Here is a 22,163-nt window from a genome sequence, read left to right on the forward strand (position 1 = left end):
TGCTGGTGTTATGAATCCCCATGCGTATGACTTAAGTGCTGTTAAAAAGGCACTGGGATGCCATGTCTCATGTCCTCTCCTCCTGTTTTCCAAGTGAGGCGATGCAGTTCCAGGAGGAAGTGATTGATAGCAAGGGCCTCCAACTTGCCTGACATTTAACCTGTGCCTGAAGAACAAACCCAAGAGATTAACTCTTCCCACTTGAGGTCCTTTTTCCTTTAAAAAAGACCAAAAAAAAAAAGAAAGGGGGGTGTTTTCCAGGTCAGTGACAGGCAGTCTCTTCCTTTACCTTATTTTTAGGGCCAAGAAAATATAATAGAAGTATCAAGCCATAAGTAACTTCGATCCAATGGAAATCCCTTTTTGACGCAGTGGTTTTCCACGGCGTCAGGTATCCGACTCCTCTGCAGTGGCACCGAGGCAGGAGCTGTTCTGGGATGGACTTGCTGTGGGGTTTAAGGGCACTTTGAAAGGAGGTGGAGTCTCTTGCAGGCAAAAGCTAAACAACCAATTTGACATCGAATGAAACGCAGCAAAGTGGTGCTTAAAACTCGTTTCCTCCCTCTGTTTATTTGGAAGTCATCTCTGAAATGGACATGCTGCTGTATCAGCGTTTGTAGGCTTAAATGCAAAGGTAGCTGCTTCGCTGGGCTTACCGGTCCTGCTGTCCATGGGTTTCCAGGACCCTTCCTGACTTCATGGGTGTTCTTGGAGCAAAAAAGAAACAGAGTACATTCGGCATGATTTGAGCAAAGGGCTCTTGCTCTCTGCAAGTGTTTGTGGCTTATCAGCGCTTTTGATACATTTCATTTAATGGGGACCTTCCAATATCCAATATAATGTGACTCAACCAGCCCTGTTTAGTAGATTTGTTATGATTTGATTTATGTCAATCAGAGCAGCTTGTCCTGTGGGTGCCTGAAGCATCGCCGGTGAATATTGCCTGGAGAGAGGCATTTGTTACAGTAAACCTGAGCAGTGACTTGTAATAAGGCTTCAGGGGGAAGCTGGCACCCCGGATCTCATCTGGAGCTCCAGAAACCCACCTTCAGCTGCTGTCTAGCACAAAGGGACCTCAGCTCCCAGCCTGTGATGCTGAGGGGCTGAGCAAGGGATGCGGGAACCAAGGCTCAATTCCCCCTGGGATCCCTGCACCCCTTTTCCCAACGTGTGGTGCAGAAAAATGTATGTGAGAAGCCCACGTCTGGTGCACCTGGAAGGGGAGCCCCCAGCCCCACCTCTGCTCAGAGCACAGCTCTCCTGCTCGCTGGCAGCTTTGGAGCAAGCTGCGTAAACAGATGCAACACATCGAGGCTGAGATTTTAAAGAGTACTTGGCACTGGCTCGTGCGTGCTCTGCTAGAAGCTAAAAGCATTTCAGGTATTAAAACCTGCTTTCAGGATTCAACTCGTTCCCTTACCCAGAAACTGCAAAAATGTACAAAAATGTCACTTCCTGAGCATGGCCTGTCCCAGGCCCTTCCCCTGACACCTCGTTCAACAGCTTATGAGCCTTTCACTTTCTGTGTACAGTGCAGGAAGGCTTTTCATCTGTTTTGCAATATGAATTCAGTAGCTAATTGTGTTCACTTTTTTTTTTTACTTCAGCTCACTCAAATCTGTTCAAATTTCACAGAGAATATGAGCAAAAGCCTCCATGTGTTTAGCTGAGAGGGTAGCTAAAGTAATTCATCAGCCTTTGTTACAGGAAGCACAATATTAGCAAGCATTCAACCAAAAAATTACTGATGTTTTGAAGGTGAAACCAAAATCCCCGTGGGCTGACCATGAATTTGAAGGTGCTCAGGGTGCCTGCACTTCCTCGGAGTCACCCCAGCCTTTTTTTGAACTCTGTATATCTGATCTGTTACTTGGGTGTTCGTTTGAGAGCAGCCACCCTTGGGTCAACATTTCATCATACAAGTTACTGGGGACTTGCTTTCACTTCTACACACCTACACCTTTTATTTGGTTGCTGGTCGTGCATCGATGAGGTTATTGTCCTGGAGCCTGGCCAGCTATGAAGCGTGGTCTGTTGGCCTCTTGACTTACACACTGCAGCAATTTTTACAAAGGCAGAGTCCAAATTCTTCAGGAAAGTCATGCTTGCCTGTGACTACAAGCAAAATCTGCTTCTGTAATGGTTTTTGGAGATACACCAGGGAAAGGGACTATCTGAAGGCATGCTTTTGGGTTTGGCTGGCTTTATTGTTGTTTTTACCATGGGCAAGATAGCTGGAGGCCAAACATTGCTGTGCTGAGTCACTGGTGCCAGGTCCAGGCAAAGGGCGAGAGATGCAAACAAAAGATGTGGGTCTGGAAGGTCAGTGAAGGGTGAATAAGGTACATTTGGTCTGGTGGAAAAATAATACAAAATAAGAGGTGGTAGAGGCTTTAATCATATTGCACGTTGGACTCAGCTTTGGGAGGAAGGACTTTTGTCCAGGGAACAGCTCTGAGACCGGGACATGAGGACCACAGGTGTGGGGCAGGATGGAGCTGGACAGCAGCTGTAGCAGCCAGACGTGAGCTGGAAGAAAGCAGCAGAAAGGCTGCTGGTAGCCCTGAAATGCTCAGGGCCCTCCTGCTACTCCCTGGCACAGGGCTCGCTGTGGTTCACTTACCTTTCCTGCAGATCTCCAACGTCCTGGGTCAAGCTCTCTGCAGACCATTGCTTTTTGAAGACCTGCGGGACCTACCGTGCCTTGTGTGTGCTTGCAATGACTCGGTGGCCTTGAAGGAGAGGGAGGAGATGTGGAAGATACTCTGGCTCTTACTGTGAGATAAAAAAAAGGGCCACCAGAGCAGGCCTCGGGAGCAGGTGTTGTAACACTCAGCCTGCCTCCGTGCTGTCAGCGATGCCAGGGTCTTACCTGGAAAACTGCAGCTCTCAGCTTCGTCGGGCTGGGGGGGAACCTGCAGGCAAGGAGGACCCCCAGCACTGCAGGCAATTTGGAACATCTCACTTGAACCTCCACTTACTGCCAAACTGTGTTGTGTCCAGAAATCTTGTCATTTCGTTGTTTAGACAAAGCCTGGGATTTAGACAAAAGAGGATTATTCTGCTATTTTCATACACTTTCATAACAGAAACCTGCTTTGACATATTGGCTCAGCACGGAGTGAAAACAACAGGACAATGGATGTTCCTTTCAAACGGCTTCCCCATCCAGCCCCTCGTGCTCTGAAACTTTATTTGCAGAAACTGGAGCACGACAGGCAAGGTAAGGTGGCAGGAAAGTCAAACTACAGCTATTGACTGAGTTAAACAAGGGAATTGTGTAAGTGGCAGGGATATATTCGGGTGGGTACGATACCCACAAGATACAAGGGATGGATGGTCAATGATTTACAAAGTGACACTACATGTGATGAGATTTCCTGACCGCATGCAGTTGGTAGGTGTCAGGGACATTTGCAAATTTGTGCGAAGGTTGAAGTTGTTGATATTTTAGAAGATAAATACTCAAAAGTATTGTATTATGTGTTATTGACAGAAACTAAACAGGTGCTGAGCTATTTTGCTGCTGGCGGGGACCTGGGCTGGATTATTTGTTTCCTAAAGGGAAAAAGTTCAGCACTGCATGCAAAAGCAATGGCACTTCTCATAACAGAATGACTCCCAGGAAGGTTTTTTAGGCTTTAAAAATAAGTTTATTTTTTAACAACTGCTGATTTATTGTATGTACCTAAGAAAATGATGTGTGCCTGGCCACTTACCCAGCTTTATGTACGCTATCTTCTTACTAAATAACTTCAGGACAAAAGTGGCCGCAGTTCATCTGCTGTGACACCAGGCACCGATTTTTCGATGCCGTTTGCCAGGACACACCAACTGACTGGGGCAGTTGTCTGCTGCTGCTGAATGAGGCATTTCTCCCGAGGAAAGCAGCCCTTTGTGGGACGGCAAGGGGCTGCTCAGTCCCGTGCATGTGAGGGACTCGTGTGCTTCACCGCCACTGCCTGATCGCCAGCGCTGACCCCCTCGGGTCAGCAGGACGTGGATGGACCATGACCATGAGCGATACCCCTGCGAACTGTGGGGTTTGTGGGTGTCGTCTGTGCACGAGCAGTCACAGGTAGTGAAAGGTATAGGTTCTGCTGCTCCTTACCTGGGGCACACCTAACCACAGGATCGCCGCGGCAGCTTTTCTGCATCCCCTGCTTGTCAGCCGGTGATGAGGGGCGGCTGATGTTGTTTTTTCAAGACGTTAACAACAATCGGTTGTGTTTTCACTGCCCCCAAGCAAGCCTGGCCCCGCAGCACACGCAGCCCTGGCGGCTCCCCAAAGCCCCGGCGGTGGCAAACGGAGCGCGAACGCTGACAGCAGCAGTCCGGAGGCATCGCTGGACGTCCCCACGGCCGTGTTTTTGTCCGCGCTGTCTGAAGGCCCCTGCCGGGGGGGGGAAAACCAGAGGAAAACCAGCCGGCGAGCGCTCTGGGGACGCCTCCTTGTGCTCGCGACGCTTTTATTTTCTCCTTTGCCCTCGGAGGTTCACGCAGCTCGTCCCACGCCCACGCTCCCCGCGTCCCCGGGGGCGGAAGCAGCAGCGGGGCCGCTCCCTGCCAGGCTGGGAAGGGAAGGGAAGGGAAAAGAGGAGACGGGAAGGGAAGGGCGGCAGCGACAGGTGCTGCGAGGATGGCGACGGGGGACGCGGAGCAAGCGCGCTACTGCCAGCGGCTGTCCTACCTCTGCCTCAAGTTCACCCTCATCGCCTACTCCACCGCCTTCTGGGTGAGCCGGGGGTACCGGGGTACCGGTGTCAGGCGTGTTGCTGCTACTTCCCTGCGTGAGATGGAGGAGTAAAGCCTCTGCCCTCAGCCGGCAGCGTAAAGGGGCGATTCCTCCCCCGAGCTTTGGGGGAACGATGCTGCGAAGCTCATGCAGGTTGTCAGGTGAAGCCCGTGCGTTTTCTCTTAAAGGGGCTTTTTGGGGCTCCGGGCTGTGTCGGTGCACCAGACGCTCAGGCAGGTTTCTTTTTGTCTCCGCCTTGTAGATTAAAGACGTGGGAGGGTGGTTTCGGATTCACCGGGTGCCTCTTTAAGGCTGCGAGCTGAGGAATGAATGAAAATCCAAAAGCCAGGTGCTTCGGGCGTAGCTCAGGCTCCTGGGGGATCCTGGATGCCTTCTGGTGTTTTTGTCTCTCGTAACAAACAAGCAAACAAAAGGAACCCCCTTATTTTCGACTCCGGAGGCTTCCTGCATTACTCAGTTATTGTGTGGGTGCGATTTTGGGGGAAGGAAGGCAGATTTGCTGTGCTGGTTTCAAACCCGGCTTTGCAGGCTCCCCACGAAGGAAGGTGCGCGCTGCCTGCTCCGTCCCACCCTTCGGCCCCGGGGCTGCTGCTGGCGGGATGCAAAAATCCCTCTGCTAGCACGAAAAGGACACCGCTGTCACGTTTTGCCGAGCGGCTGCCTGGAACAAAGCCCCTTTCAAGCAGCGCGAGGAGGATTTCATTTACTGCTCGTGGTCGTTTGCTCCGGATTTTCTATGTCCAGGTCCCCGTTTGCAATCGAATGCTTCCGTTTCCCCGGCATGGTGGCTGCTGGCGTTCCCTAAAATCACGGGTCCGAAGCAGGTCAGTGTGACAATGTTGGATGGCTGATTTCGGTACGGGCCCGTCGCTGCCCTGCCTGCCATTGTCACCTGGGTGCCTGCCTGTGTCACCTGGAGCCTGTTGACAACCTGGGTGTTACCCCTGTGCTCTCCCGGCACGGGGCAGGAACCCAATTTTTGCCAGCAGCATCCAGCCTTTTAAACAGAGGGTGCTCTTGCTGGGGGGGCAGGTGAGTTAATGCTGTAAAGATGGGGTTAAAACCGGCAGCTAGGAAATAAATGCTTTTCTTTCCTCTTGGGAAAGCAACTTCCGTGCCTGGGAAAGCCCCTGGTATTTGCAGGGGGCTGGATGCTCGCTGGCCGTGAGTCAAGGCTAGTCGATTTTTCCTGCGGACGCAGCCTGAGCTGCCGGATTCAGGGCTGTTGGGAAGGATGCAGGATGTAAACAGGCGGTGTGTTTGTGGCCACCGACGTAGAAGTTGTGTTTCCACCTCTGGTCACGGGAAGGGAGAGCACTCCTGGTGAGGCGGCGCCGGTGGGGTGAAATTCCCACCGAGTTAGCACAGCGGTGTGGTAAAGGGTGAAAAGATTTTTATTTAATACTTTAAAAGCCACAACATTATAAAAGCATAAATCTTATGCAAGGAATGAGGATTTTAATTGTGTAATTATGTGTTTTTTTCCCCCAGTAATAGTTTTTAGCTGAGTCTTGTACTCGTCAGCTGGTGCTTTTACCCAGAGGTTAACAGCGATGCTGATGAATGCAGCTTGAAGCCTTCCTGCTCTCTGCAGGTCACGTTTTGCAGAACTTATTTCAGAATCGCTTGAGGCAGCTGTATTACACCGAGTTTTTGGGTTTCTCTCCTGGTGAAGCGTCGACGTCTACACGCCGAGCAGCCCTGCAGAGCTTGGCGGGGAGCAGAGGAGTGATGGGAAGGAAGCCCGTTAGCCCTCGTGGCTCGTGAGATACCTTTAATCCTGTGATTTTTCTAGGATGTGACATTGTCCGCCTCGAGCCTTAGGACAGCAGCAAACGGGACTGAGAGAAGGAAATGGGGAATTTGGGGTGGATTTTTTTTTTTTTTGTTGCCAAGCTGGTTGCAGAAAACAACAGGCGGGACTGAAGTTTTTGTACACTTAATGTGCTAGAGGTGGTCTTGGAGGGTGTCTGGGCAAAAGCAGATGGCAGGAGTGAAGATACACGTACATAAACATCTCTGGCTCGGTATAAAGCTCTTGAAGTGTGAATGCCTCTTGTATTCCTACTCACAGACATCTGAATCCTTATAGATCATCTTTAGTCGGAGTATTTTGATTAGAAAACTACAGCTAAGAAATAGATATTTCCATAGAAAGCGCCAGCCTTGGAACAACCCACTTCTGAAAGTCAGATAATTTCCGTCCAGTTTTTGTGCCTGTTATTCCGTGCCCATTGCTTTTGGTTTGAGGTTTAGAAGTAATGACTGCAGGTGGTCGGCTTGTTGGTGAGGCCGTAGTGTTTGTTTGTGGGCTTGTCTGTACGTTGTGTTCCCTGCTGCTTGCCTAGCAGGTAAAGGTGGTCTGGACATAAGGGTATTGGGGTTTTACTTTCATTTTAAAAAAAATAGTAGTAATATTAGAGTTTTAATCAAACACCTGCGCCGGTCTCTGGGTTTAGCGGAGTTTTCTGTTGTCCCAAAGGTCTGCGGAGTTGAATTAATTTCAATTTCTCCGTGCGTTGCTGTTGGGTGCCTGCATCGCAGCAGAGCACTACCAACGTGGTGTTTCGGTGTGAAACAAAGGGACTTGGCAAGTTTTAAATTCTGTAATTATTTTTGTATGCTTCTGAGACTCTTCCTCAACTGATATTTCTACATTTAAAGATTTCAAGATAAGTTGTTTATATTGTTTTCTGCTTGAATAATATTTTGTAATTTATTACTCAGTCGTTCTAATTTTTTAAAGATACTAGCTAACACTGCAAAGTGACCGTGTAGTAATGTAATACCCGATTAAGTTTTACAGCAGAAAAGGTCAAATCCTATAAAGGGTAAACATGTGTACCTGCTGTTTGTCCGCTGTGTTTTCCCTTCTGTCATCCGTAATCTTACAGCTTCTAAATTTGTCAGAGGAGGAGTTGCTTTGAATTTAGCTGTGTCAAATTTTAAGTTGCTTTTTAACTACTCCCATACACCTATTTTTATAGGTGAAAACCCTTTTGAGATTTTTTTTAAATGACAATTTGGTGGCATTCCTCACATAGTGTCCTTTGGGTTTATTCTTCTGTAGAAAATCAAGTATTTCCAGTAAGTTATTTATTTAAAAACACTTAATCAAGAAAAAATATTTCAACTGTTGGGCTCATGATCTTGCAGCTGAGCAACTTGTGTGTCTGCCTAGAGCTGGGGCTGGGATTTTCTGCGTCGTATCGAAAAGCCTTGTGTAACTACTGACCGTCTGCGTGCGGAGAGCAGGCTCATGGAGCTTGCGGCGAAGTCAGGGCAGAAGAGGTGACTGTTATTTATCTGATTGCCAAAATGATGGATTTGATGCTCGGGGCTTTGTGGGATATCCCCAAGGATTTGCCTGACTCTTTGAGTTGAAGTTTTTCCACTGCAGTGTGGATTGAGTACTGTGGACTTGTTTTTGTTTTTTTTTTTTCCCCAAATTCAGCATCATTTAAATCAACTTGCAGCATGCTGTGGGATTAATACCAAATGATTTTGACTTAGCCATAATTATTTTATTGAAATACCTTTAACTTGTTACACGCGATGCATGGCTTCTTGCTTCGCTTGCCAGCTCTGTCCGGTAGTTGCTCAGGAAGGTGACCTCATCCCAAACATGCCGTTTTTCCCTTTATTTGGGCCCATTTCCCATGATGGCAGGAGGAGTGGGGATGCAGGATACACCTGGCCATGTTTAGTGACCCTAAATACACCAGGAGCTGGGCTGGGTAGCAAAAAAAGGGACTTATGAGCTGTTGGTTGCAGACTGGCTAGGAATCATGACATTTTAGGGGCATGTGTATCTATCTGCATACACAGGCAGGGGAAGAAAGACACACAAAGGAGGAGAATTAATGCCATGGCATTTGGTAGTGTGAGTAATAGATGTGATGTCAGATGAGTAATAAATTGCATTTTAAACGCATTGAAGCATACGTAACTGCTTGAATTCCAGAAAGTTAAAATGTTATTAAATACATTTTTTTTGGAAGTGAACAAATCCCAGGTTCTGCTAACCCAGCTTTTTTCTGCTTTAGACTTTGAGGTTTTTTTTTTTATTTATTATTATTCAAACTTCTGATTTAAGTGTTTTACAGGTTATAATTAATTCTGAAGTGAGTAGTCACAAGTTCGTGTGTACTCGTAAAATGTCATATCTATGTTTATTGGGAAAAAGCTTAACATCTGTATTCTGCTTTTTTTTTCTTCCAGGTGATCGGAGCCCTTGTCCTTGCAGTTGGGATTTATGCAGAAGTTGAAAGACAGAAGTACAAAACTCTGGAAAGCGCCTTTCTAGCCCCAGCAATTATTTTAATACTTCTGGGCGTTATAATGTTCTTTGTATCTTTAGTGGGCGTAGTGGCTTCTTTAAGAGACAATTTATGCCTTCTTCAAGCGGTAAGTGGTGCTTTTTTGTTTGTTTTTCTTAATAATATTAAGAGCTTATTGCTTTTCCTTTTAGTGCCACATGAATTTAAACCTGTAACCCTATCTATGCTGCACGGAAAAATATTCTAATTTTGTTTGGTCCCCTGGCTGTTGTCCGTAGATGTCTTGTGATCCAAAGAAGCTCGTGTAGGAAGCAGTTTTCACTACTGCATGGGTCCCCCATCACCACTTTGAGACACCGATGAATAATAGCATCCAAAGCAGACAAAAGTTCGGAAGATTGGGGAATCATAGCTTTGTGACAGCGTGCTCCTAGGGCATGTTTTATTTCATAGGTGGGCTTTGATTCCTCTTGATGATTAATTTGCTGTCTTTAAAATATATCTAGTTGTGACTTTGTTGAAAGTGGAGTGAAATCAAGGCAGGAGGTGTCTACGTAGGGGAACCAGGACGAGTGCTGGAGGTAAAATAGTAAACGGCAGAGGAAGGATTAAGAGATTAAACATCACCTAAACCATGGAGCCAGAGCTGTCAGGGGGTGCTGTCTGTGCACAGAAGGGGACTGCAGGCTTGCGGCAGCTGGGGAGGGAGACCAAGAGGTCTGCAAGGCTGATGAGGGCTGATGAGAGGAAGAGGAGGGCATCCCAGCACTGAGGTGTCTTGCAACAGTGCTATAAAAATATCTTCTTTGTAATCCTTTTGGTGGTAAAACCCAGATTGTCTGTAATCAGCTGCTTTGGATGGAAGTAGCAAGCCTGCTCTTTTAAGAAAGCTGCTGTTAGACATACAGAAAGTGAGATAAAAATATGAAAAGACGTTTGGTGTTTAAAAGCAGGTCTAGGATGAAGCTAGCTTGTTCCAGGAGTTTGCTACTGGTAGCACCCCGTCTGAAAATGCTGCAGACTGAATCAGGGAGAAGCAGCGTGTCGTCTGGCCAGTGATACAATGGGGTCAGAGCCTGCCTCTGAGAAAAGCAGGTTTGGGACTGTCAAGGGCTTTATGGAAAACAAGCAGGAGTGTGATTTATTATCGGTCCCCGTGGATGTTGTGCAAACTCACCTGTTGACATAGCCTTTGACGTTAGCCTGGCACCATGGCACCCGCTCTGTTTCTGGTCTGGTGATGCCATAAGTACGTGTCCTGCTGCGGAGGAATTGTGTCTGGGAGGAATTAGCGCTGCCACTCAGCCAAAAAGCCCATGGAGTCTGACTGCAACTTCCGTCTGTGAACGCAGGGAGTTCCTTAAAGCCATGAAGCTGTGAGCCTGTACGGTGGGCGGACGGGGAAGGCTCAAAGCGCAGAGGTTAGTTGTGGTCGCTGGTGGTTCTTCCAAAAGCTTCTCCTTTCGACCCAGAGGAAGCCACCAGAGAGAGAAGCCGCAGGGCCGATGTGGATCAGATGGCTGAGGTCTGGCTGCCCTCGGCTGGGGTGTGAAGGGGGTAAGGCAGAGAAATGGGACTTGTTAGGGAACTGTGTGGCACCACAGGACCTCCCTTGGGCTCAGACAGGGGTCTGTCCCGAGGGAGAAGTGAAACGGACACAGCTCTGATCTCCAGTGCCTTGAAAGAGTGAATTTCTGAAGAAATGCTAAATTCGTGGTATGCTACCTAGGCCAAAGCAAGAGGTAATTGTGAATTCTGGAATTATGCTGGAACCTGGCTGAGGGGCGTTGTGCTGTCATCCCCAACGGGAAAGAGAAATGGCTGAGAGTCTGTCCTGAGCTGGGAGCGATTTCCTCAATTCTCAGCCTGGTTCTGTTTCCCCATCTGATGCAGAGAGCATTTTCTGTTCGTGTTGTGGTGGAAAGTCTGGTAGGGCACTTAAACAAACGAGGTCCCTGATGTCTGTTTCTCATTCTGATTCCATATTTAGCAGAAAAAACCAACAAGATATCCATCTGTCCAGTAAATTCATGACACCAATTCCAGGTATCGATGGGCCAGGCATTAAAACAGCACGCTGGGATGGAGCGAGCACTGCAGACAAGTCCTGCAGCTGCCCAGGGTTTTGCAACAGGGAGGACTGCAGCAGAAGTCACCCAGCTTCGTTAAAGAGCTCGTTAGTGAGCAGAACAGCAGGGGCACCGGTGGTATTGCTGCGTGTCCATCTAAATTATACTGAATGGGAATAACCTCATCCTCCTGAGAGTAACCAGGCTGTAAGAGTGTTGAAGATTATTTTCAGATCAGAGGTCGTAAAACTTCTTTCCTGGTGAATTTTGCTGTTAGGAAGTGGACCTAAATTCACATAACAGATCTTTTATACCTAGAGAATCCTCTGGATGGGAAAAACATTTCAAGTACTGGCACGTTTCAGTTATTTGATGGTGTTGCTATGGATTTCTTGGTATTTTTTCATATTCAAGTGTTGGATGTGCTTTGATAAGTAGCCACAGATACCTATGTTGTGGCTGTGTGCCAATGTATATGGGAATATGTATGTATGTATGTGGTTTTACACACTGTCCTGGCTTCAGAGGACACAAGTAAATAAATAGCTAGCTGACACCATTTTTCTTACCATGGAGCACAGCAAGTGTTCACGTCGCAGGCTCTGCAGTCAAGTTGCTGGCTTCACTTCTGGAACGATACACTGAAATGTACCAAGGCCAGAATTTGGCTTTGATTTAATACTGGCAAATTAATATAAAATGGTTTGGATTATCTTAAAACACTGCTTTACTCAAAAACTGAAAACAGCTAGGTGCTATCTTTGTTGGAAGTGTCAAAACCTAATGTTCTGTGTATTTTGTAGCAGTTCAGGTATATACTTCGCTATGAACCAGGCTGCTCTTACAGGGAGAAGTGTGAAGCATGATAAATGCATCTATTGGTTTGGATTGCATTCAGAGCAGTAAAATAACGTTTGCCAGTTGGGAAAAAAATATAGAATCACTCAAGTGAAGAAAAAAGTCTTTCTTGTGACATAAGCAATTTTTATAAGAACAGCAACAAATTCTATCTTTCTTTAAAGACATCTTGTTTTCAGAAAGCCAGGTATGCTGGCGATTGAATGCTATAGACTTTAAGGAGAGTAATTGAAAGAGTAATTGTGATTTGTTCTGCTTAAGATCTCACTTGCTGTTGTTTTCCCGCAGTTCATGTACATCCTTGGTCTCTGTTTGCTGATTGAGCTGACGGGTGGAGTTGTGGCATTGATCTTCAGAAACCAGGTGAGCAGCATGAACAGAGACTTTACTTGCCAGTGTTGGCACTCCGTGAAGTTCTGGCTTTGCTACCGAGCACATACAAGCTACATTTGTCACCTGAGCACTAGCTGATGGGAGCCCGAAGGCAAGTCCGGGCTTCTCAGGGCCTGTCAGGTTAGGGAAGGGTGGAACTGGTCATCAGTTCTGGAAATTAGTTCCAGATTAAAGAATTTGGAGAAAATCTGTTAACTTAATCTGTTAACTAACTACAGGCAAAACGCCTTTCCAGCTTTTAATGCATTACAGCATGCTTTCTTCTAGTTTTCCTTCTGTGTCTCAGATTGCTCTTTCAGGGAGTTTCCAGCTGGATTTGGAGACTAAGTTATTTTTTACTGGCCAAAATGTTTTACCTTGCATAAGGGACACCTCTTCCCTGCCCACGTCCATGAGCAACATAACTCATTTCTGTAGGAGACCACACCGCTTACAAGCTTACTATAACCATATATATATAAAAACCTTTATTTTTCTAATGGAAAGCAGCAGACTATTTTTCTGTTAGAAGGGTTTTAAAGCATCAATGTGCTCACCTTGGCCTGGCACAAGGAGTTCTTGTGAGTAGTGGTGGGAGCACCCGGCTCATCTGAACGGAGCAGATCAGCCTCAACAGTGTAGGAGGGGGCATCACGGGACACAGAGAATTTGGTTGTCAGAAAATTAAGTAAATACCAACTGTGGTATTTCTGAGAGGGTGAGGGAGAATAGCTATTGACTTCCACACACAGACAGAGTATTGTTGGTTTTCTGCGCGTTAAGCGGTTTCCTGACGTGATTATTGGCTGTCTGAGCAGGGCAGCTATGAGCAGGGGATAGGGTTTTTTGTTTGGTTTATGAGGTTAATGGACAAATTGGGGTTAGGATGGGGAGGAGAAGGAAGTATTTAATAAATGCTTACACTAAGAGCCTCCATTTAAATACTGATTGTTTTACATGTCCCATTGTCTTTTTCCATTTCTTTCTCTATTTCCTTCTCAGATCTGTGACAGTCTATTTCTTTTCTTTGAGTCATGCTTATTCTAAGAAATATCTTTCAGTGGCTTGTATTTACAAGGAAACATTGTTGGTATTTGTGTGCTTGTGTGCAGCTTGCCCGTCTGCCACACTGCACAAGCACTGTTTGAATGTGTTACAAATGGGTTTCATAGGGCCCTGCTTGTCCTTTTTTCTTCATGTACATTTGGTACCCTTGTTTATTTCACTTGTGATTTGGACTAAAAACTATTGTGTAATGTCGATGTTTCTGCCCCTTACAACTAAAGCAGTAGTTGCAGTGCTGTGATGCAGATGTATAATTTATTTAGAGCTGAGCTGGCTGTTCACTGCTCCTCCTGAGCCTGATGGGAGGACAAAGCGTATCCTAAGATGTCGAGTCTAAATGGGATGGTAATTAAAGGTGGCACATAAGTAGCTGATGTTTGCTGTTGTTCATTCTTTGATAGTTAGGATAGTCCTGCAAAATACCTTGTTAGTTGTAATTGCAGAGGTGATAACCTTATTTTAAAATTTAAATAAAAATAAAAAGGCTGTCCTTTTCTGCTTGTCAGGTGAACTTGGGACTTAAACCTGTTCCTTAATCTTCAGCATTTCTAACTGATGAATCTTGTTTTACTTTTGCCTTCTAGACAATCAAATTTTTGAACGATAATATTAGAAGAGGAATTGAGAATTACTACGATGATTTGGACTTCAAGAACATCATGGATTCAGTTCAGAAACAGGTTTGCTTGTTTTTTTTTGTTTTTTTTTTTTTTTCCTGGGACTAACCCAGTTCCAAGCAGTGCCAAGATGTGCTGGGTCCTCAGTGACAGCGTTAAGTTTTTCCAGTGATGTTGTAATCAAATTCATATTGACAAGGTCTTGTGTGTCATCTGTTACGGCGTGGCTGTGGGCAGGGCTCCTCCATCATCCCAGCTGGCATCCAAAGCTCCCTAAATCACTGCAAGAAGGGAGGGCAAAGCACAGCTCTCGTCTTGCTAGGTGTGACTGATGATCGAGGCCAGATGCTGCAAATGTTTAAGCTTATATGGGCCCCATGGCCAGATTTGGACAAACTCAGCTTAAATTCCACTGAAGTTCTTGTTTTTAGTGCTTCTGATGACTGGTCTAAGACATTCAACAACATCTAGTTAACGGGAAGCGCTGGATAAGAAGAAACTGGGTGGCAGTTAAGCTGTTCTAACCTGGTCAATTGTATTTTCACTCAAGGGCACATAGGAAGCTCTTTAATAAGGTGGTTATTCAAAAGAAATCCCCATGGAAGCATATATACCTGTAATTAAAAATCAGAAGTTGTGCTGGGCACAGCTGAGCATTACTTAATGGCACTTGCAGTTGACTCATAGCCTTTTTTTTTCACACTGCTGTGTTGAAATGTTTATTGGCTTACTGAAGAGTTCTGACCTACAGTTTGGAGGCTATAGAAGAAGCAGAAAATGTTCAGAAATGTGCTTACAGAGCCCATGTGATGCCAGTGACCACGCCAAATAAAAAAAAAAATACAAAAAGTTAACATAGTAAATGGTATGTTTTATGACATCGTTATGGAAATGGCAGCCTGCTTCAAAAAACAGAGTTAGCACAGAAAGTCTGTCAAAAACAAATCATCCCGAGGAAATTTTGTCATAATACTTCATAATGCTTTAAAGTTTCCATGCACTGCCCAAAATTTTATATATATGCAGCGAATATAAATGTTAGTGCTTAAATAAACTGCTGCTGTTTACATAATGTTTTAAAGGAAGGGAACATTTCTATTAAGCTGGTGTAAACTTACGGTATTTTTTTGCCAGCTCTCAGTTCTACTAACTAAATTATACCTGAAATATTTTGGTGATTTTTTTTAAATGCCTTATATCAACACTGTTGTCTTTTAGAGACATTTAGAAATGTCAAAATCCTTAAAAATTTGAAGGACTGCATTACAGCTGTAGATGAGCTGAAGTGAATGTAAAAACATTTTTCAATGATGTCCAGACCTGAAAAGAAAGTTTTTCAACCTGGAAAAGGTTGGAGGTGGAACTTAGCACCAGGTGCTTTCCTCTGACACCTTGTGCAATAGCTTGATGAGTGACAGAGGAATGCTACGTATGTCCTGAATTCTTTTCACTTGTGTTTCTTTGGTGCAGGAGCAATATTTGTGCTGTTTAAGAACGAGAGCCTCCGGCATCTTGCACCCTCCCTGCACTCATGGTTGGTGTAAAGTAGTGGTCAGCACTTGGAGATGCACTTGAATTGATTGCCCATGCTGAGTTATGCTGGCCTTGGCCAAGCCACTCTCACAAATTTTAGATACCAATTTGGTCTCTTTCTGCCCTTTTTGTTTGTCCTGAACATGAAAGCATTCTTTTGGATATGGTTTTATACAAGATACATTATTAAACAACTTTTCTCCTTGGAATCAGACTCCTTTTTTACTTTTCACCAATCCGTGTAGCTTGGCTGATTCTGAAAACGTTCAGGAGGTTTAAAGGTTTGTTGCTTCATCCGATCAGAAATATATTTTTCCTTTCTTACATATTTTATTTGCATATATAACCACACTTCATTAATACGTCTACGTATGCCTTTCTCATGAAAAAACAGAATTGCTAGGTAGCTGCCGTGTTCCTTGGTGCTCTTAAAACTGTTTTATTTCTTTTTTTTTTTTTTCCCTCCAGTTATTAGACGAGCTGCTGTTAAGATCTGACTCTTTTCCTTTGTCTTTTGTGTCGTTTCTCCAGTTTAAGTGTTGCGGTGGGGAGGACTACAGAGACTGGTCAAAAAACGTGTACCACAGCTGTGGGGCACCAGGACCACTGGCCTGTGGAGTGCCTTACACGTGCTGTGTCAGAAACAAGGTGAGCCTGGGGGCAGCATCCTCTGACCTGGTGGTTTGGCTGGACCAGGGCTATGTAAAATAGCTGGCAGGGCATCACAAGCAGGGATTAGGCTGGAGTTTCCATCTCCCTGGGGGCCAGCAGTTGGCAGCGAGGAGAGGTGTCACCCGAATGTGCCCTCTGCTGGCGTCGGCACGTCTCGGAGAAGCAAATCCATGTCTCCTTTTCACGTGGAACACCTGGCAGCTTGTCTCCTGTACCCGTTTTGACGGAGAGCTAGTGATAGATAGCCCACCGCTGCCTATTAGGCGCAGTCTTTTCATTGTCAAGCATGGGTGTTTAATTAAAAAAAAAGAAAGAAAAATGCAATAGTGATCTCAGTAATCTGGCTGGGTATTGCTGAGAAATGTGTATAGCATGAAGGTGTTTATCACATAAGCTTACACGTTCTTGTGGGTCAGAAGGAGTCTGTTTAAATATGCGCTGAGCTTTGATTTATTCTCAGAAACCAAAGCTAAACAGTTATGTTTTAAGCCTCAGGTGTTTGAGAAATGGTGTATCTGAAAATAATACACACTGATCCACAACTGCATGGAGCTGGCAGGAGAGCTCAGGATTTTGCCCTCAGTTGATGGTAAAGGAAGACAGAGATGACCAGTAAAGAGCAATCTGTCTTTTTAGTGGTGATTCAGCTACAGGGCTTGCTTTTCTGAATCTCACATCTCTCAAATGAAGCCTTGTTTAAAACGCTTTGTTAATTCATATGTGTAGAAATGCAGCAGTACCATGAGGGTAAGTGCCGTAACAAGCCATGGCTCTTGCTGCAGCATTGAAGTTACCTTTGGAATTATTAGGTCCCATCTGTGGTATGTTTGTGTTCCTTATTTTATGTGCATTGATGGATTTTGTAACAGAGTGAGTAGCTGGGAGTTGTCTGCAAACTGTTAAGCTCAGTGAAGTTAATTGAGAGGCACGGAGAAGTCCCCAAACCACATAGAAATTTCTTGTTTAAGGGTAGACTTCAGCAAGACACTGCGATGTGCTAGGGCTCGTAGATTTGCTGCACCTGGAAGCAGGACCGCGGAGCCATTGGTGTGCCGTGCCATGGTCAGAGAGATGTAAGCAGCACGGGTGTGTATTGGGCAGGGTGACATTAACACCATGGCTGTATGGCCAGCTGCCTTAAAAAAAAAAAAAAAAAAGAAAAAAAGAAAAGATGATGCATAAATCTTATATGTTTGACAAACACTTCCAAATACAGTCTGGTTTCTGTCCTGGAAAACTACAGATATGGTTTGTAATTACTCATTTGCTTCATAGTCATGGAAAACTCCTGTTAATGTAGGAGGGTTGGATTCTGATCCTTTTTAAAAGCCTTGTGCAAGATGAGCCAGGCTCTGATCACACTTATGCTTGGGGGCAATCTGAAGGATTTATTATCAAATCAAAGTCTTTAATAAAGACTTACACAAGTGTAGCTGAGATAAAAATGAGTCTCCAGAAGCACACAAACTTCTGCTTCTAGTGCATTCATCTCCATTGCGCACAGATTCTTGGGCCACGATGTCTCGCTAGCAAGCCTCATGTTTAAAATTCAGTGATGCAATGAAGTTCTTTGTTGTCAAATATTTTGCTAATGGCCTGCGTGTTTATGTTAGGCTCAAGTGTTGTGAGAATGGGAAGTCTCTGGCAGCAAACACGGCAATACGGCAATGCCCCCGGTACTGCCGACCTTGGCTTCCACAGCTGGCCCGTGGAATTCACGAATGGCTCCTCGCCGTGCCTTCGGGACACACCTGGGACGTAGGCAGGGGTTTTCTTGAGGTGTGCCCTGACCCTTGTTTGCCTGCCAGTTGTGTGTTCAAGGGAAAGCCTGGCTTTTTGGGTTCTTAAAAAAAAAAAAAAAAACAACAACAAAAAAAACCCACACAAAACATGTCTACATCTCGTCTTAATTTTGTGGGGGAGTATTGCCGTAAAGTAGAGTTGGCTTTGCCTTATTCTCATTTACTTATTCTCATTTTTGGCTTTGTTTGATGCCAGTGGGCTTTAAATTAGTTGATTTGCAAGTCCAGGACAGTATTTTCCTGTTAGCCTTGGCAGGCTGTTTAGGCTTCGGGACCCAAGTAAAATATTAAAAGGCTACAGAAAATGGTTTGGTAATCTGCGATGAATGCAAACATTCAGACTTTGGTCTCGTAAAATGTTCACAGAATGTTTGTAGTATCAGACGTTATTTGGGTCCAGGGCATTTCCAAGTTTAAACTTGTCATCGTGACGGAATGATGGCCTTAATCCCTGTCTTTCTTAATATGGTGTCTGAAGTTATTAAAGCCCTACAATTAAAACTGGCTCTTCGTTCTGTGGAAACAGCGATAGCTTGCAGGTCTGTCCTAGCTAGCTTTGGTTTCTGACACCACACTTCTTGCTGGATGGATAGGGTTCAGACACCTCGTGAGATGCCAGCAATACTGATTTCTTCAAAACCATGTAGGGCTCCAAGTCTGACCCTGGGGGCACTGGGAGAAACTCTTGGTTCTCCCCCAGGGAGCATTTTCTTCCTTTTCCCCCTGGCTGATTTTGGCACAGATTATCACCCGTCCCACCACGCTCACCTCGCGGGATGGCCTCAGAGCTGCAGCACAGCCTGGGATGGTTGGGACCTTCGGGTTTTTGCTTTGCTATACTTATATTGGTTGCTTTCTTTTCAGACAGACATTGTCAACACCATGTGCGGATACAAAACAATTGACAAAGAGGTAAAGTAACCCGTATCCCCCACGGGACGGTAAAGGTGCTTTTTGTGCTTTTCTGGATTCATTTTTGTCACTTACAAAATTGTCTTATGCACCCTTGAATTTACCAAAAAGTCAAAGCAGCTGCTGAACTGATTTTACCTGGAATAGCTTTGGTATATATAAAAATATTGTTTGATTTGTGGTGTCTTCCCTTCTTTGCACCTTCCATGATTTCTTGTTTGATGTGCATGACACATTTCTTTCCAACCCACCTCACACACTCACTTACAGTAATTGTACAGCAAATACAGATACTTCAGTGCTTTTCAGCAGTGGCATGACTAAAATTGGTTTCCTTGCAGCCGATTTAGGATTAAAGACCTACAAATAAGTACCCGTTCCTGGGGTATAAAATACTTGGAAACAACTTATTCCTGGAAGAGGAAAGGGACTGCCCGGGCTGTGCTGGCAGCCAGGCTGCTCGTCCCTTGGGGCTGGATGTGGCCCCCTTCTTTGGTTTTCCCCATCGGAAATTACCCCAGAGGCTCTAGTGTAGCGGTTCCTGGCTCAGTTGGGCTAATTATGGAGTGATTAAGTGCAGAAGTCAGTAATGTGATCTGCCACAGCTCCCCACTCCCAGCTTGGCAGAGCTGGTGCCCCGCAGTGCCTGCCTGGTGGGTCGTAGTTTGGCTTACCGCTTGGTTATCCTCACGCACGACCTGCCTTCCTTTGGATTCATTGACTTATGCCTCCAAAACCTAAACGCTCCAGCCTGCCCCTAGTGCACAAAGCACTTAAGCATGTGCTTAACTTTACCCAATTCATCTGCTTAGGGCTCTTTGCAGGCTCAAGTGGGTTGGGGCCACAGTGCAGGGCAGCCTGCGGGGCTCAATCTTAAATTGTCTTGTTCCTAACCTTCCTGTAGGCTATTGCAAAGCACTCTGTCTGCAATTTATATTTTTCCACTGCTGTACTTTCAACTCAGAAGTAGAATTAAAAGCTAAAGGGAGACTTCTGTCCTTTCCATGTGGTCTAAAATTAGAGTCAGATGCATTTCTTTTGGGGAAGTAGTATCAAAAGAAGATGGCTTTTTTTGTTTTTAATAACTTGGTCAGGTGTGGAACAGCTAGGGAACAGCCTGAAGGATCACTGGTGAGGCCTCCACCAAACTCAGGAGGTTTAAAGAGGCGTGGAGGAGTCAGACCCAGTGTGACTGAACTCTGAAGCGCCATGTGTTACTGTGTCTTGCTCCTGTGCCAACTGCTGGTTCAGTGTCTGCTCTGTTACTTTGCAGCGCCTGAGTGTTCAGCACATCATATACGTCCGAGGGTGCACAAACGCAGTGCTCATCTGGTTTTTAGACAACTACAGCATCATGGCTGGCATTCTGCTCGGCATATTGTTACCCCAGGTAAGGAGAGCCCGGTGCGTTACCCAGTAACGGGAGTGCCTGATTTGTCACCATGGTCTGTGAAATCCCGTTTCCTACATTTGATTTTAATTTTTATTTAAATTTAGCATAACTGATAAGCTGAGATGGCATCCAGTAATTTAGCAGCATTACTGTGATCCACTGCAGCTTGTGGGGGGGTTGCTGGGGTTAGTTTTGAAGTCCTCACCCTATCTGTGTCCTCTGGGACTTTGTAGTGCTCCGAGGCACAGGGCTGGTAAATATTTCGCTATATCAGCTATTCACAAACATGATTCATTTTTTTCCCCTATACACAAAATCCCTATGAGAAGAATATCAACATGAGTTTCTGTCAGTATTTACACCATGTGTGTACCAATAAACCTGATGTATGTCTGCGTGATTTGTAAAAGTCGTGCAGTAGAAGCCCAGACAAGCGGCATGCGATCCCCTGCTCGGAGATGCCCCTTTGTTTTGCAGTTCCTCGGGGTGTTGCTGTCTTTGCTTTACATAACTCGAGTGGAAGACATCATCAGCGAACATAAGCTGAGCGAAAATCTCTTTGAAGAAACGTGGCAGAGTTCCCAACCCGAGTCTGCTGCCTCGGGCTGCTGCATGTGCTACCCCGGCTGACTGCGGGAGCCCGGTGTGCAGCGAGGAAGAAGCCGACTGACCTCTGCTGGGTTGTGCTGGCTTTGTAGCCATTACAGACACTGGGTGTAATTAATCAACTCTAACTCCTTTTTGGTATTTTTGAAACTGTAGTACCAAAAACAGAGTCCGAATTCTCCCTACCCCGTGGTCTTAATATTTCTACTGCCCCTCCGTGCGCACTGAGCTATCGCGAGGCCCCTCGGCAGCGCACTCCGGTTGTCTGCGAGCCCTCGAGACGCCGACCTTCTGTGATGCCCCATCCCACTGTGACCACGGTGGGTAGTGATTTTGGTGTCCTGGAGGGTGAGAACGATGCTCCCTGTTACAGCTCCTGCTCGAAGGCGGTCTTGTTGGCGATTCAATCTTTCTGAATGACTGCTGAGTGATACATGGTCAGGGCGACTTCATGCTGGGAAAATCGGAAGCTAGATTTCTATCGAGAGCTTTTGTACCTCGGTGTGTTGTATTTAAATGTTAGCCCTATCAAACTTTATTTTCTTACTTGTTGCAAGGCAGAAGACAGATTTCTTACTGATCTGAATGGTGGATATTAAACACCTTGAATAATTTTTTATGCTAATTTCAGTTTACTGACAATTATGGATGTGACGCTGAACACTTTCATTGCTCGGTCTTTTGTGCCTTTTAATAATGGGGCAAACGCCAATGTGGAATTAATCAGGTAATTCTTGATGTACTTTTAATGCAATTTATTGCTATCTGGTTTGGTATAAATTTATGAGATGTTTGAGTCTTGTATGTACTGTATTTTTCTTCATTAGTAATTTAACTAGGTGATTTTTTTTTGAAGTTGTATGTGTTGAAATGTTTCTGAATTTGATTCTTCATATCAAAATAAAAAATGTTTTTTTTAAAAAAAAACAAAACACAAAGATGTTGTTTAAAATTACTTTTACATTCTTGCCGGAGTAGAGCCTGTCTGTTGGGCACTGAGTCTCGAGGGAGGAATACCTCAAGCTGGGATCCTGGCTCAGCTGCAGACCTGCCCACATCTTCGGACCAAGTCACTGAACCTCTGTTCTGTGCCTTACCTTCCTCGTGCAGCGACACCGAGGGCGCTGGGGTCTGCTCTTGTTGCTTTGCCCTGAGCATTTCTCTGCAGGGTTTCCAGCCAGACCTGCAGGAGAAACATAGCACAAACTGGTGGAATCCTTCACATAAA

The 22,163-nt window shown here is 45.4% G+C and overlaps 1 protein-coding gene and 1 long non-coding RNA gene across 2 annotated transcripts; one reads left to right on the forward strand and one right to left on the reverse strand.

Annotated features, from left to right (window-relative positions):
• Positions 1–4: 4 nt before the first annotated feature.
• On the reverse strand, positions 5–4,895 carry LOC308197302. The gene is made up of 3 exons (XR_013952786.1): positions 4,691–4,895; positions 3,720–4,571; positions 5–3,034 (listed from the first exon to the last, which is right to left on the reverse strand). It is a non-coding gene; the product is annotated as an uncharacterized lncRNA (long non-coding RNA).
• Positions 4,567–21,873, forward strand: TSPAN15 (tetraspanin 15). The gene is made up of 8 exons (XM_080597545.1): positions 4,567–4,735; positions 8,978–9,163; positions 12,252–12,326; positions 13,985–14,080; positions 16,082–16,198; positions 18,889–18,936; positions 20,210–20,326; positions 20,807–21,873. Exons 1-8 carry the CDS (start codon positions 4,640–4,642, stop codon positions 20,957–20,959), a joined length of 888 nt encoding a protein of 295 aa, XP_080453671.1. The 5' UTR covers positions 4,567–4,639; the 3' UTR covers positions 20,960–21,873.
• The last annotated feature ends 290 nt before the right edge of the window (positions 21,874–22,163 follow it).

Source organism: Anser brachyrhynchus (assembly GCF_964034855.1).
Source record: "Anser brachyrhynchus genome assembly, chromosome: 6".
Classification (NCBI taxonomy): Eukaryota; Metazoa; Chordata; class Aves; order Anseriformes; family Anatidae; genus Anser; species Anser brachyrhynchus.